The 14,380-nt window shown below is 39.8% G+C and overlaps 1 protein-coding gene and 1 pseudogene across 1 annotated transcript in view; both read left to right on the forward strand.

Annotated features, from left to right (window-relative positions):
* Positions 1–14,380, forward strand: part of LOC109478388 — a 21,292-nt pseudogene that overhangs the window by 5,096 nt on the left and 1,816 nt on the right.
* LOC109478387 (tetratricopeptide repeat protein 28-like) overlaps positions 10,650–14,380 on the forward strand; it is a 21,142-nt gene continuing 17,411 nt past the window's right edge. Inside the window, exons 1-2 of the mRNA XM_019779917.1 lie at positions 10,650–10,693; positions 11,355–11,840. Of these exons, the coding sequence (XP_019635476.1) occupies positions 11,390–11,840 (451 nt within the window). The 5' untranslated portion in view covers positions 10,650–10,693; positions 11,355–11,389. The remainder of the gene's footprint in view (positions 10,694–11,354; positions 11,841–14,380) is intronic.

Consider the following 14,380-nt stretch of genomic DNA (forward strand, 5'->3'; position numbering starts at 1 on the left):
GATGCGAGATGCCTACACGTGACGCGGGAAGGGCGCGCGATGCCCGAAATATTTTTGCGTCAATATTCAGCGCCGTGATTCAAGAGATTAATACCCGGAAACAATTTTTTTCTTGTTTTGAACGCATTAACATGCATTTACGCTAATCTAGTATGATTCAGGGTTACTTTTTTTTTAACCTGCCATGGCCAGATTATCTAAAGATGTGTGTATTGTGTGTACAATCTATAGAAAGAGAGATGTACATCAGGTCCGATCATCCGATTTTCACGTTTCGGTTTTTTGGACTCGGTTCATGAACGTATTTTGGTTTGGCTCCTGGAATGTGCGAAAAAATGACTCCCGGGACTGTCTACGAGGGAACACTCGCACATTCGCGGTGTATCAGGGACAGCGCGACTGGTCATCATTAGCGCAGTAACAGTTGCATAAACGGACGAAAACCATTTCAAAGAAATGGGGATGTTTCGAAAATAAGCATTTACTCCAATATCAAAACAGCTACGGTAAAAATAAAAAGACGTGCATCATCCCGGACATAATGCAACACCACATGCAAAATTACACAGAAATGCGACGTACGGAAGAATGCGTTTTGGCTGCGAACATCTTCCAAAAAACTTGGCATCTCTTAACCATGGGCAAAAACATCTGGAACCACTTATAAAAACCACCCCGTATCTGCATGAACTTTTTTGAACCCCACTGCTATTCCAAACAACGCGTTTTTCTGGACCATTCCAATTCGCCTCGTAATTGTAGGGGTGCGTCTGCGATATTACATTGACCGCGAAAGCAGCAACGGCAAAAATACACATTCGTGCATCAACACGGGCATGCCCGCAGACGGCGTATAAAATTGCGTGCCGATTACACAAAGAGAACCCAGTGTTTTGACTGCGAACATGAAAAATCAGCCGATTACAACACTCCGTCCGGAGGTCCTGACCTCCTTCACGGAGTAATAAAGTTGACTTCAAGTTGAAGTCATACCCAAAAAACAGGTTGGGACAGTTCATCCTCACTTCGGGACAATTGAAATCTATATTGGGACGGTGATGGGACAATAGGAAGAAAAGTTAATTTCGAGGCCTGCCAGTGTGATAGCAGGGTTCCAGTGGTGTACAGAAAGGGCGAAATGGACGAAATGGAACAAAATGAAACAAAATGGAACGAAATGGATCGAAATGTGTATGAAGGAAAGCCGTTAAGCCGTTCGTATGTTGGAACGGCGACGTCAGTGTCCTCTCGACGTCCAAACGGCACCGTTAATATTGATGGTATTCTAAGAATTGCAACGTTATAAGATCGATCAGAGTACGTTAAGAATAAAGTGAGTTTTGAGTTGAGTAGTCAAAATGTTTTTTCTTTGTGTACGAGGGTGATCCAAAAGTTCTCGGCCTCACCTAGAAAATACAGGTCAAACGCGTATTCTTTGGTATAGCTGTATACTATGACGTCTTAGATCACTGCACACAAAAATTCAAACTTTTATATTCATTAATTAGCACGTGACGCCCCGTGAAAGTGGTGCTGGTGAGGGGAAAATCACAAAATGGCAGCAGCAGAAGCGTGTGCTGTGATCAAGTATATCGATAAAAAGCTATGTCTCCTAACTAAAGGAAATCCATGAAGACATGATCAAGACACTTGGTGATGACTCCCCTTCTCATTCAACTATAAAAAAAGTGGGTTGCTGGCTCTAAGCGTGCTAATTGTTAATAGCTGAGTGGGACAGCCCTGAGGGTCAGGTCTGGGGTCATTCTAAGCACATGTTCCTGTAAGTTGATTGTGTTAAATACACCTCTTCCAACTTGTCACTGTTGAAAGAATCCTCTAGTAACATGTATCTACACTGTAATTGCTGTGCCTGAGGCAACTGAAAAATAGTTTATTTCTGATCAATATAATTGTTGGGTTATGGTCAATTTGTAAACTTTGTATTGATTACCTTTTTCAATACAGTAGCTTACCATTATGGCTCAATAACAAATGGTAAGTAACTACTTAATATAATAATGATTATCATATTCTTTCCATTTCCTCAGCACATCTGAAGTCAAGAACAAGAACATATGACTGTTTCATCATCTACAGCAGAGATGATGAAGACTTTGTGTACGGCATGCTGATCCCCTTCTTCATCAGCAACAACATCAAGTACTGTGAACACCAGGAGCACTTTGAGCTTGGTAAATACATCTTTGACAATGTAAGCATGTGTATAACACACAGTAGGAGAGTGGTTGCAGTTCTGTCCAGGTCATTCTTTGCCAGTGGCTATTGCATGTATGACTTGGATGCTGCAAGGGCCTATGCTGCTAGTAATGGCTACAATGTACAGGATTTCCTCATCTCAATCAAAGTCACAAATTTTGTATTTCCCCAAAATTACAGCGACATCAGTAATTTCACCTATGCTGACTTGTCTGAAGATGTCAATGATGAAAGAAAATGGCTTCAGATCAGGAAAGCTTTTACTGCTGAATTCAGTTTGGCCTACAACCATGAGGATTGAGATGGGTACTTACACCGAAACTCAGACTTCCTGTGCAAGATGCGTCTGTAGTATCGGACATTTGAGGCTATAAGTATAACAGTATATTTAGGCCACACAATTTGTTGGTTCTCTGATTCGCCTCTTCATTTTTTTCTGATTTGCAAAGAAAACAAGAGTTCTGAGATCTCATACCTCCATGAAATATGAGCTTGCTTTGTCATATCTCATTTCAACATGTCCTCATTAATTATGCAAATGACATCTACATTAACATAATATATGTCTATAGTGGTGTTAATCTTACACGTCACGAGGTATAAAATTCCCATCATTCACCAGTAAGGAGTCACAGAATTTTCACATTAATTATGCAAATTGGGTCATCATTAGCATAATTGGTATCTGTTGATATTCCTCCTGCCACAGATTAAATAGATTGCATGTATAAAAGAACTATTATATAAAACACTGTAATTATAGAATTTCTCCCTTAATTATGCAAATTTGCATAATTTGCATTTTTTAAAATGTACAACTCTATGTTTTATGTACATTGTTCCTATCTGGACTTATTGGCTTCGCCAGGAAGTCCCCTGCAGTTCCAGAACAAGCTGCTAGGGGGACAAAACTTACACCAGTTATTCCTGACAGGAAAAGCTATCTGTTACCAAAAAGTCAAGACCATAGCATGTTCAGAACAAAAGATACAAAAACCGGAAGTTCTGCTGCACTACCAAGGTCATCCACCAGGAGGCCCATATTTGACCTTTGTCTTCCTAAGACTTATCAGCATAACAAATATCATCACAATCCATAAAGGCGTTATGAAGTTATGCTGACTACAAAGTTGCAGAAACACACACAGACACACACACACACAGACACACACACACACACACAGACAGACACGCCAAAAACAATACCTCCATTTTTCATGGAGGTAAAAAAGATTCTGGTTCTGAATCAACTAAAAAATGCTCAATATTTTGCCTTTTTTTCCTTCTACATGTATCAATGCAGTGGCTTGATTAAAAGTCCAAAAAGTCGATTAACCCAGCCTTTTGTGTTGACTTTTGGGCTATAAAAGGATGCCTAGACCTGTTGTTTTTTCGCCCTGTCGCTTCATATTTTTTCTTAAAAAGTCTGAGAGCCAACAAATTAAATTAGTGTGGCCTAAAGGCAAAATATTCCAAACCTTCTGGTGAAAATTGGTATCACACTATCAAGGTCATTTGAAATTCAGTCACGCTAGGTTCATTCTTAAAATATCTAGATCACTGTACGAATAGGCCATACCATTTTAATTTCTTGGTTCTTGGATTTTTCTAGAAAAAATATGAAGCGACAGGGCCCCAAAAAGTACTTAAATAAAACAGGGTTATGTTTATCAATAGTAGGATTCATTAAACGTCTGATTGCAGTACAAATTCAGATGTACAATGTACCATCATTTTACTGTTGATGAAAGTTATACCAACAGTAAAATATTCTGTATAAGGGAGTATTGAGTCAACCTTTTTTAGATATGTTTTTCAAAAGAGTTTGTAGTTTCTTGAGTGTTTGGGATATCAAAATGTAGCATTGTATGCAACTTAATGTCGTGATTTAGATTTGGAGTCTTAGAGTCGAATTATTGTAATACAGAGATACATGTTTTTTGAGATCTGTCTTGTTGGAGTGACTTACAGTGTTACATAATACTTTGTTACATAATAAGTGAATACATAAAACGTGGAGGGAATAATTGATTCTTTTATTAATGTTGGAGTATCTCAAGTTGTGAAGTTGAGAAGTTAGTGTAGATATTACTATGGATTATCAAGATGGATATTACAGCAGACTTGATTACTAGTATATGTTACCAGGAAGATATCAAAAGATTTGGGGGATTTACAAAATGTATCTGATAGACTCTATGGTTACTTTACTTTATATGTAAACTACAGCCGCAAAACACTGTGAAAATATAACTGCACTACTGTTCCTAATCCACTAATAAAAACAAACTATAAACAAGTTATAACTGAAAACATTGTGCATAACATAAGACTGAGTACATGATGTTCCTTTTGCTATGTTGCAACTTTGCAAGTGTCCGACTCTTCTACTTCGGAAATATGGAATTTTCCAACGATAAAAATCTATAAGGAAATTGTTACTCAAGCAACTGGATAGATTTTGAAATCTTTTGAGCAAGAATTTACTTGTGTGAGGGCCTGCATGCCCTTTTTCCTTAACCATTATGGCCTATTTTAATTCACCGTTAATCATTGCCAGTCCACTCTAATTCAACGATATATATAAGCATTATCGGTATATTCATCGTGAAGGGTTTTTGGTCCTTTTAATTCCACGTAGCGCGTTATTTGTCATCCCAAATTCATCGTTAAGCGTGACTGAATAATTCTTCGTTACGCGTAGACCTGCGTACTAGTAATCAAACCTCAAGAAGCGGTCGTCACTTTGCCTCTCAAAATGCATTATTGCAAATGCAAAATTTCCCGGGAGAATGCCCCGGGACCCCCCTACATTGCTTGCGCCTTTGGCGCTTGACTTGCGCTCGATCCCCCTCTCTTCAAGCATTTATAGGCGCACTCGGGGACCAAGGCAGGCGTGGAACACAGAGGACATTAGTGTGAACACACTTCGTTACAAACATTTCGTCAGCTATCACTCTTTCTCACCAATTCAGATACCGAAAATAGTGGAGTTCGAAAAAATGAAAGTCAATTTACCGTTGAGCGTTACCAACCGTCCTGAATTTACCGTTAAGCATTGTTGGGCCTGCCGCATTTACTGTTAACCGTTACTAGAACACCACCATGCAGACACCCTCCTGCGTATATCTCATACACTCACTATACATGACAAATGAACTCTTCAACGACCTCTTTAGCGGTATGAACTTGTCTCTATAGTGCTCTAGTGCCAAGTCAGCTAGGCTTACACAAGCATACATGATGACTGTCTAAAATATCTGTGCACCTCATTTTTGACAGGCACACCTAGATATTTGTGTAGGGTAAATAATATAGCAAAAGACATGCATATAACTTGAAGATGAAGACAGTAACCTTTTCTGAAACTGTTGAGCTACAGACTTTTTACTTTTTTTTTTGTCAGTGTCTCTGATATACCTAGCATTTGGAAATAACAACAACACAAGAGAACACACAAATATTCACATTGGAAACCTCTGTGCATGAAGGTTGTGCAGGAAACCTACATTTGTATAAGTAAATAACTGTAATTCCCTATCAGTTTTTTCACAGTTCATGGTAGCAAAAGTTCGTGGTCTGAGAAAAATGGAGGTGTTCATCAGGAACTTGATGTGTTCACAGTAGCGGCAGGTGCAGAAAAAGAAAGTCGACAGAAGTGGCCGCAAAAATGTTGAACATATGTTGAATGTTGAACACACACACACACCTTTAAAGGCACTCTAAATCATGGTTAATAAATTTTCAAAATGAACAATTCCATGACTATACAAAGCTACTTGACTGATCAATCTACATTTAAATTATTGCATAAGCATTCAAATCCATGAGTGCATTTCAGCACCAAGGAGAGAACCTCATTATTTTGTTTTAATGGGCTTAGTAAATGAGAACATCGCCAGTGTTCAATGGCTCCCTATATTACTCATTTAGGTAGTACATTAGTCATTTATCTTTTGCTAAAAGCAGCTAAATTCTAACTCTCAAGTACTACCAAACTGCAAGTACATATACTAGACAAGTACAACAGGGGGGGGGGGTATACACCATATTGGAAACATTCAAACATTGTAGTGAATATTTTGCAAGATAAATTATTATAGTAAAATACATGTATCCCAGTTCCCTTCTTCCTTGAAATGACAGTCACTGCAATAATATGTGTGATTACCTTGCATACTACTAGTATTACTTCACATCAATTTGAAAAAGAAGAACCTGACTAGAGGTCAGACAGTAGAATACAACGTGTAATATATTTGTTAGAGGATGAAATTAGTCAGTGCTATATTCTGTCACTAAATTTCATATTTTGTATCAACTAATGACAAAATTAGAAGGAACAACACACTGAAATGCATATTTTAGTTATTTACTATATGTCATTATGATTTGCCTATTTAAGAGAATTGAGCTCGAATGGGCAATGGTACCGAAGTAACGGGTTCCTCACTGGCCGCCCAGTGCGGAACTCACGGGGAAAGTGGCGTCGACACTCGGGGCCCAGTGCGGAAGAAAGCTCCGCACTGGAATTCTAGTGCAGAAACGGCTTTGTTCCAGTGCTGAAACACCGTCAGGACTGGAATTCCAGAGCTGAATCTTGACTCGGCACTCGTTTTCCGGTGCTAACTTCCACTCAGCACTCGTTTGCCACAGCTCGGAGGCCGTTCACCACTGGATAGCCAGCGCTCGGAGGCCGTTCACCACTGGATAGCTAGTGCTGAATTCCACTCGGCACTCGCTACCAGTGCTCGGATGTCGTTCACCACTGGATAGCAAGTGCCAAAGTCCCTAAGTAACGGGTTCCTCACTGGATCGTTCCAGTGCTCGGTGTCTCTTGGTGCTGGAAGCCGAGTTCTCAAATCATTTCGGCACTGGGCCTCTGGTGCTCACGTCGGCCGCGCGGCGTACAGTACAGTATCGTAGGCCACGTCTATGTCTGTAAAAATGTGAGGATCTGAGCCTTGCAGTATTGTCCTGCCGATCACCTTGTCGCCCCGATTATAATTTGCTTCCCGGGCGGTACGATCTCGAAAATATAAGTGTTAGAGTTCAAAGGCGGCATCTCAGTACTCTTTCTAAAGACAAGATTTGATTTGCCGATTTAGAGTTTCCAGTGCTGAAGCCGCCGACACTGGGCACCAAGTGTTGACGTAACTTCGGCACTGGAGATCTAGGACGGAAGCCGCCTCACCTCTGTATACCGAGTGCTGAGAAAGGAACCAGTTACTTCGGTACTTTTGCCTCGAATGGACAATAATATTGGCTTAGCCAACACACAGTTAATATGATTGTTTGGTAAGTAAACTTTGAGATCACATGACTGGTAAATATTAACTAATTCCAGCAGCCAACTCTACCCAGCATTCCATGCCCGCAGTACAGGCAAACAATGACAAAATGGCTGCCGCAAGAAGTTTGGACAATGCTAACTCTAATGCAGAAGGTAAAAGAATCCTTTGTTATCTTCTACAGCATATCCATATGGTGAATACATTATTTATTACAGTTTAGTAAGGATCAATTTCCACAAAAAGGATGGGAATAATAATAAACTATTATTGGCAAAAAAAGAGAAATGTACCATACAGGTCAAAGTTCATTTGGAAAAGTTGGTGAAGATCTTTTTCTAAAATAATGAGGTTTAGGTTGCACTACTTCTCCATGACTAGCTGAAACACTGTCAGTCCAGCACAATTAAGTAGCTGATGAATTTTATTGCTACAAGAATGCAATGTAAAGGAATAAACAATATCTGTAGTTTGGAGGTCAAAGTCCTTTTAACAGAGTTAGTGGTTATCAGTAAAAGGCTGGGTGAGTGGTGAATTCACTTTATACTTATGACTAAAAACACAGCCAGACCAAACATCAGAACTCTCTCATGTCACATATTATGTCCACTGCCTTGAAGAAAATGACATACCCTCCATTACAAAGACTGCTAAATGCACATTTTAACATTTACTGTGCTAGCTGTACTTAGTCTAGTACCTGCTTGCCACAGTGGCGCATACAGAATGTACATTTATATTATGTATCCTGCTGGAGGACTAATATTATTACACATTTCCTATAATGTAATTCTCTTTCAAAAGATAATCTAAAAGTCTTTACTAGGTTACTAAAACTTACTAGTGCGCGCATGTACATTGTACATGCTTTTTGATAGCATTCAGATGGGACATATGTTTGTTTATCTTTTTGAAAATAGATCTAGAGTTTAAGAACTTACAAATTTTCCCCACAGATGAGTCTGCTGTCTTGCTGGTTCATACTGAGTATGGCAAAGACAAAGTTGGAAGCTCATTCTTAAACAGACAGGTCACAGAAACAATCAGGGAGTCACAACCAGACATACCTGTGTTTAGCACTGTCTTACAAGCAACTGAAAAGGACAAACAAGATGCACAAGAAGACGAAGTGGAGCTGATTCTGCCTAAAGTTGAGCCAGGTGACCCGAGGATTGATCCAACACCAGACTGGCTGACATTTGATCATCGTTCCAAATACCCAGATCTTCCTACAAAGGTAAGGAGCATTGTGGGACATGCTGATGTCACAAGTAGGGCTGCGCTAAACATAAAACATGACCGTTGCCCAGAAGCAAAAGTCGTTCTTATTTATAATGACACATCAAAAGATACTCAGGGGAATGAGAAGGTTGCTACTGTAAATAACTCTGCCCTTCAAAACGCACAAGAAGCTGATGTGGTCTTCTCCGTTGGAAACAAGGTATTTGATCACTTTGAGAACCAGTTCAGAGCTACTGACAAGCAGCCAAAGCATTTTGAGTTTCTACCAAGACCATCCAAGAAGTTTGAGCACACGAAAGCAAGCTACAAAGACACAAAGACAATGACGGTTCTGTCTATTGGTAGGGTGAAGAGTGTCCACAATCTGAAGGGACATGATCTTGTTGTTAAAGCCTTGGACATTGCAGCTGTAAAACAAAATATGGAGTGTGGTATCAGAGGCATCAATGAAGAAGACTTCCAAGCAGGTGATAAGGACATTCTTCAGACACACTTCAAGACAACACATTTGAAGCGAACCCTTCATCCCTATGGAACACTGACAGACCTTCACAATGACATGTTGAAGGCCCACCTTGTGTTGATACCTTCTGAAGAAGAACCACTTGAACTTGCAGGACTAGACGCCATCGCTGCAGGAATTCCTGTTCTTGTTTCCGACAAATCAGGACTTGCAGACTTCATGATATCACCAGAGATATCACCAGAGTTCTGTTATTCCGTTGTCAACATTGAGGGAAATGAGGAGGACAAAGTAAAGCAATGGGCCAAGCGTATTGAACAGTCGCTGAATAATTGTGAGATTGAGTTTGAAAGAGCAGCTAGATGTAGGGACAAGCTTCTGTCTGCAAGGTACTGGGAAGAGTCTCATCAGCAGCTCATTTGCAGCTGTATACAGACAGGTGAGTTGCTCAATTAATAACTTTGAGCTGGATAATGGATCCTTATCCAGCACTGACATACTTTCATTTTAACATACATTGTATGTCAGTGCTGAATAAGCCAGCTCAGACTTGTCCCTCTAACGTCTGGTTCATGGATGTTTGGTGGGGAGGGCGGAGCAGGTTTACACCAAAGGGGCACAAGCTCACAATCTACTAGGGTTCCAGTGCATGCTCCCTTGGGAAATTTTGAATTTTCAAGCCTTCCACATTTTGAGGAGCAAAGCATTGGGTTTAAGAGTGCTAATGGCAGTGGTCCTTAAGATGTTTTAAGATATTCAGCCAAAATTTTTGTAGATTTTGGTAGTCATGTAGTCACAGACCACAAACTTCAGACCACGAACTACATTTTCTGGTCAAGCTCATTAAATACTTCTATCAACCAGGTGATGGTGCACAACAGCCATCTGAAGTCCAGGCAGGAAATGCACCCTCTAAAGTAGAATCAATTGAAAAGAGGAAATTGCTGAAATCAGGTAAGAATGTGTGTCAGCAATATATTCTTCAGGGTGGTTTATTGGGCCACAATCATGTATGTGCTCTTGGAATTAATTACGGCCACTGTCGGTCAGTGCAGTAACCCATGATAAAGGTACCAGTCAAATGCCACTCTTTTTAAGTGTAAAATGTCTATAATTGTACATGTAGTCGTGCTGTTGGTCAATTTTGCAGTGGTCAGTGCATGTGCCTGATTTAAATTATTCTGACACAATAATTACTTGACTGTATACTGTATATTACAAGATACTGTACACAGTATATTGTAATATACAATATACTGTACACAGTACTAATGATTTGGTGCTAACTGTCACTGCATGCACAATACTTTTCTAACAGAATATCTGATACTGTATCATAAACTAGATATGTCATCCAGAGAGGCGGATGAGGACACTGTGACTGAGAGGACAGACCAGTCTGGGACTGAAATGGAGTTGACAGAAACAACTGCCGAAGGAGCTTCAATTTTGTATCAAGCAGCTATACCTCAACTCATTGGTATGTTTATAAGGTTTTGATAACATCATTGATAGTGACTGTCACTGTAATAAAAAAAATTACAGGGTTACAGGAAAACAAGCGAGTTAGAGCTAGGGAACCTTTTTGGAATACATTGTGAAGATTTAAATGCTATCAGTACCTAATAACATTACAATGTATTTCTATCAAATTACTATGGGTACAAAAATTGTGATCATAAAACAGCAAGCAGATGACATTTGGACTGAAAAGAGCACTTTGGACTTAGCCTTTCAATACTTTATTTATTTCAATACTTTATTATTGTACTCATCTGATATTTTGTGGAAAGGTTCTCTGTCATGCACGAAATGGATCATAATACCCCCCCCCCTGTGAGACCCTTCATTCTTCACTGAAGATCAAGAAATCTCAAAATAAGTCTCCAGATTTTTTTAAATCTCAAAGTTTTCCAAAAAATGTCAATATTGTATATTATAATTTCCATTTCATATCAATGTCACTGTACAGTTATGATCACAGTGTATTTTAAGACATCACAGCACAATGTAATAACAATATGTAAAATACAGTACATGCACCAATGCTTGGCATTGAACATCAGTGTCAAAAATTTTTGTAACTAAAATCTATATAGAGTTACATTGTAGTAAAATGTCAATTCCCTGTTTACATGCAGGAGGATCTCCCCAGGTTCCTGTTGTGGTGGACATCATGGAACAAGTGCTACCAAGTGTAGAGACACCAGATGACATGCTGGATTTTGCATCTGCATTAGAAACTATTCATACCGTCACAGAAAGTGGAGATGAGTCTCCTTCTAACCGTCTGTTGAAACAGATAAGGGCCAGAACTAAAAATATCACAGACCTGAAGAAAGTAATGAAAGCTATTCAGATACTAGAGAGACTTAAAGGCATTAGAGTTACTAAGGCTCAGGAAGGCAGCTTGATCTTCTACCTACAATGTACAGACATGTCTGGGTTGGGTGACCTCTGGTTCAAGTACAAAAATGGAGAACTGGACAACCTGCTGCACAGTAGTTTGGTAAGTGAGGAAACCCTACAGCAACTCCATGCTGAGTGCATCTCTGTGAAGTCAACCATCAACATAGAGGACTTCAGGAAGGCCCTGGTCTACCTTCTCACAACATCTTCTGCTAAAGGTACAAAATAACTTTAGGATTCAATTTTCTTAGCTCTTTCTTATCATGCTTAATAATATCATTTTATTAATCTATTGCTTTGTTATACTTTTATATCAGATATTGTGCATGTAGAAGCCTGATTGTTTTCTTTTGTATAAAACCCAATATATTTTCACAATCCTGAATCATTATAATGTTATTTTTAAATAAAGTTGCACAGTCAGACTGTAAGGCTAATGTGATACATGTAAACTAAGGATATGCCTATGCCTGAACAGTCATTGACCCACAGGACGTAAAAGAGTTGATCATGATGAATCAGATATAAAATGCATCCAAAAAATATATAATTATTTCAAATGTCAATATTGCTTAATAAAAAATTTAAGTATATACATGTAGTCCTCTATAACAAGTTCAATGAAACAGGAACATACAATTTATTTTTAATATCATTCTCTATGCTTGATGTTTAAGGTGAACCCACATCAAGACTACCCCAGGAGTACCCCCTCTTTGAGCCACACACCCACATTACTACCAGTGTACTGGATGTACTTCATCTTGACAGTACAAACGTTACAAGGTCTTCTGGGAAACAACAGGAGCTGCACATCCCATCCACTACACAGACAGGGGACAGTGAGGATCATCTTGGGACCAAACTTGGTGATCAGCCAGTAGCAGGTACATGTAACGTATAATGTCGAATTGAGCAGTTATCAACTTAGAAGACAGTTGTACTGTCAGGAGTAACATTTAGCACATGCATGTGTACCACTGTCAATATCCTATACTTGTGAAATAGATACTCCCATGCACTTGCCACTATACAGTATTTCACCTTACATGCTACTCCCACATTCAACTGTACCACATGTCACTGACCCACATGTCACTGTCTTACATTTGTACATGCCACTGTCCCATGTCCTACTGTCCCACATGCCACCATCCCATACCCTAATGTCCCACACGCCAGTGTCCCATATCCTACTGTCCCACATGCCACTATCCATTTCCTACTGTCCCACATGCCAGTGTCCCATATCCTACTGTCCCACATGCCACTATCCTATATCCTACTGTCCCACGTCCTACTGACAGTCCCACATAAGCTGGTGTGTTATGCCGAAGGGCGGCTACACCGGCTATATATAGAATGCTGATACAGATATCCTACTACCCACATGCCACTGTCCCATATCCTACTGTCCCACATGCCACTGTTCCACATGTCACTGTCCCACATGTGTTGACTTAAATAATACAACAAGTTCCCATGGCACAAAAAATGAAGGTGTGGTTAATTGATAGCTTACTGATATTTGGCAAAAACTACTTTTCTCTCATGCCATATCATGTGAAGATTCCTAGAGTAACATGTACTTCATGTTTATGCAGGTGCCACTGCATCACCTGTCATATATGTAGGTGATCAGCATAGATCCACAGATGTGCAGGTGGAACAGATGACATCTGAGCTGGCCTTGCACACTTCCGTCAGACCTAAAGATGTACAGAGACTAAGAGCAGGAAGCAAGTTGTCTACAACAAGCATTGATTCAGGGACAAGTCTCCAATCAACAAGAAGTACACACTCAACAGGAACCAGTCAGTCAGCTGATACTGGATACGCCACTGCAAGCATCTTGTCTGAGGATGACAGGACATCTTCAAAATCTGCTTTTAAAATTAGAGGTAAAATTCAGTTTGTCTTCAGACACAACAGAATCAACTTCTGTCTGTATCTGTATCTGTATAGCCGGTATAACCGCCTCTCGACGTAAAACACCAGCTTCGCAGGCACGCGGCGTGGCGGCAGCTGGCTATATTACACCGATCGACTTGTTACACCTAACCCTTGAACTTCTAGCTCTAGACATTGTTTAAAGCTATCTATTGACAATGCCCCCTACTGTACTTGGTGACAGTGAGTTCCACTCTGCGATAGTTCTAGGAAAGAAAGTGTGTGGATAGTTCTAGGAAAGAATGAATTCTTGAACACATCAATCCTTGGTTGATAACTCTGGTACTTGAATGCGTGGCTATTTCTTGTTCTCTTCTGGGCTGGTATTAGGTACTTAGTAGTTGGGACATCCACCAGTTTATTAGTCATTTTGTACATCATGCATAGTCTGGACATCTTTCTTCTGTCTTCCAGTGAGGTCCACTGTAGGTTTCTTTTCATTTCCGTGACACTAGCACCTCTTACATAGTTGTTCATACAGAATCTTGCAGCTTGATTCTGTACCCTTTCCAACTTGAAGGCTTATCTGATGATCTGTTTTTCTTTTTTAGTGTTATGAAGAGACTGGTATATAACATAAAGGCAATATTTTCTCAATCATGAATAAATAATTACTGTCTTAAGTCTACTTCAATCAAGTTATTGACAGACCTTTAATGATGCAAGAGTGGTGCAAATGTTGGAGGACAATGCAGTGAAAAAATAGCCTGGTATCCAGCCTTGTTAGCTTTAGTCCGCTACCCAAGATCCGCTCCCCGCCTTGTTAGCTTTAGTCCGCTACCCAAGATCCGCTTGTTGGCGGGGAGCG

Source organism: Branchiostoma belcheri, unplaced genomic scaffold, assembly GCF_001625305.1.
Source record: "Branchiostoma belcheri isolate BF01 breed outbred unplaced genomic scaffold, Haploidv18h27 scaffold434, whole genome shotgun sequence".
Lineage (NCBI taxonomy): Eukaryota > Metazoa > Chordata > Leptocardii > Amphioxiformes > Branchiostomatidae > Branchiostoma > Branchiostoma belcheri.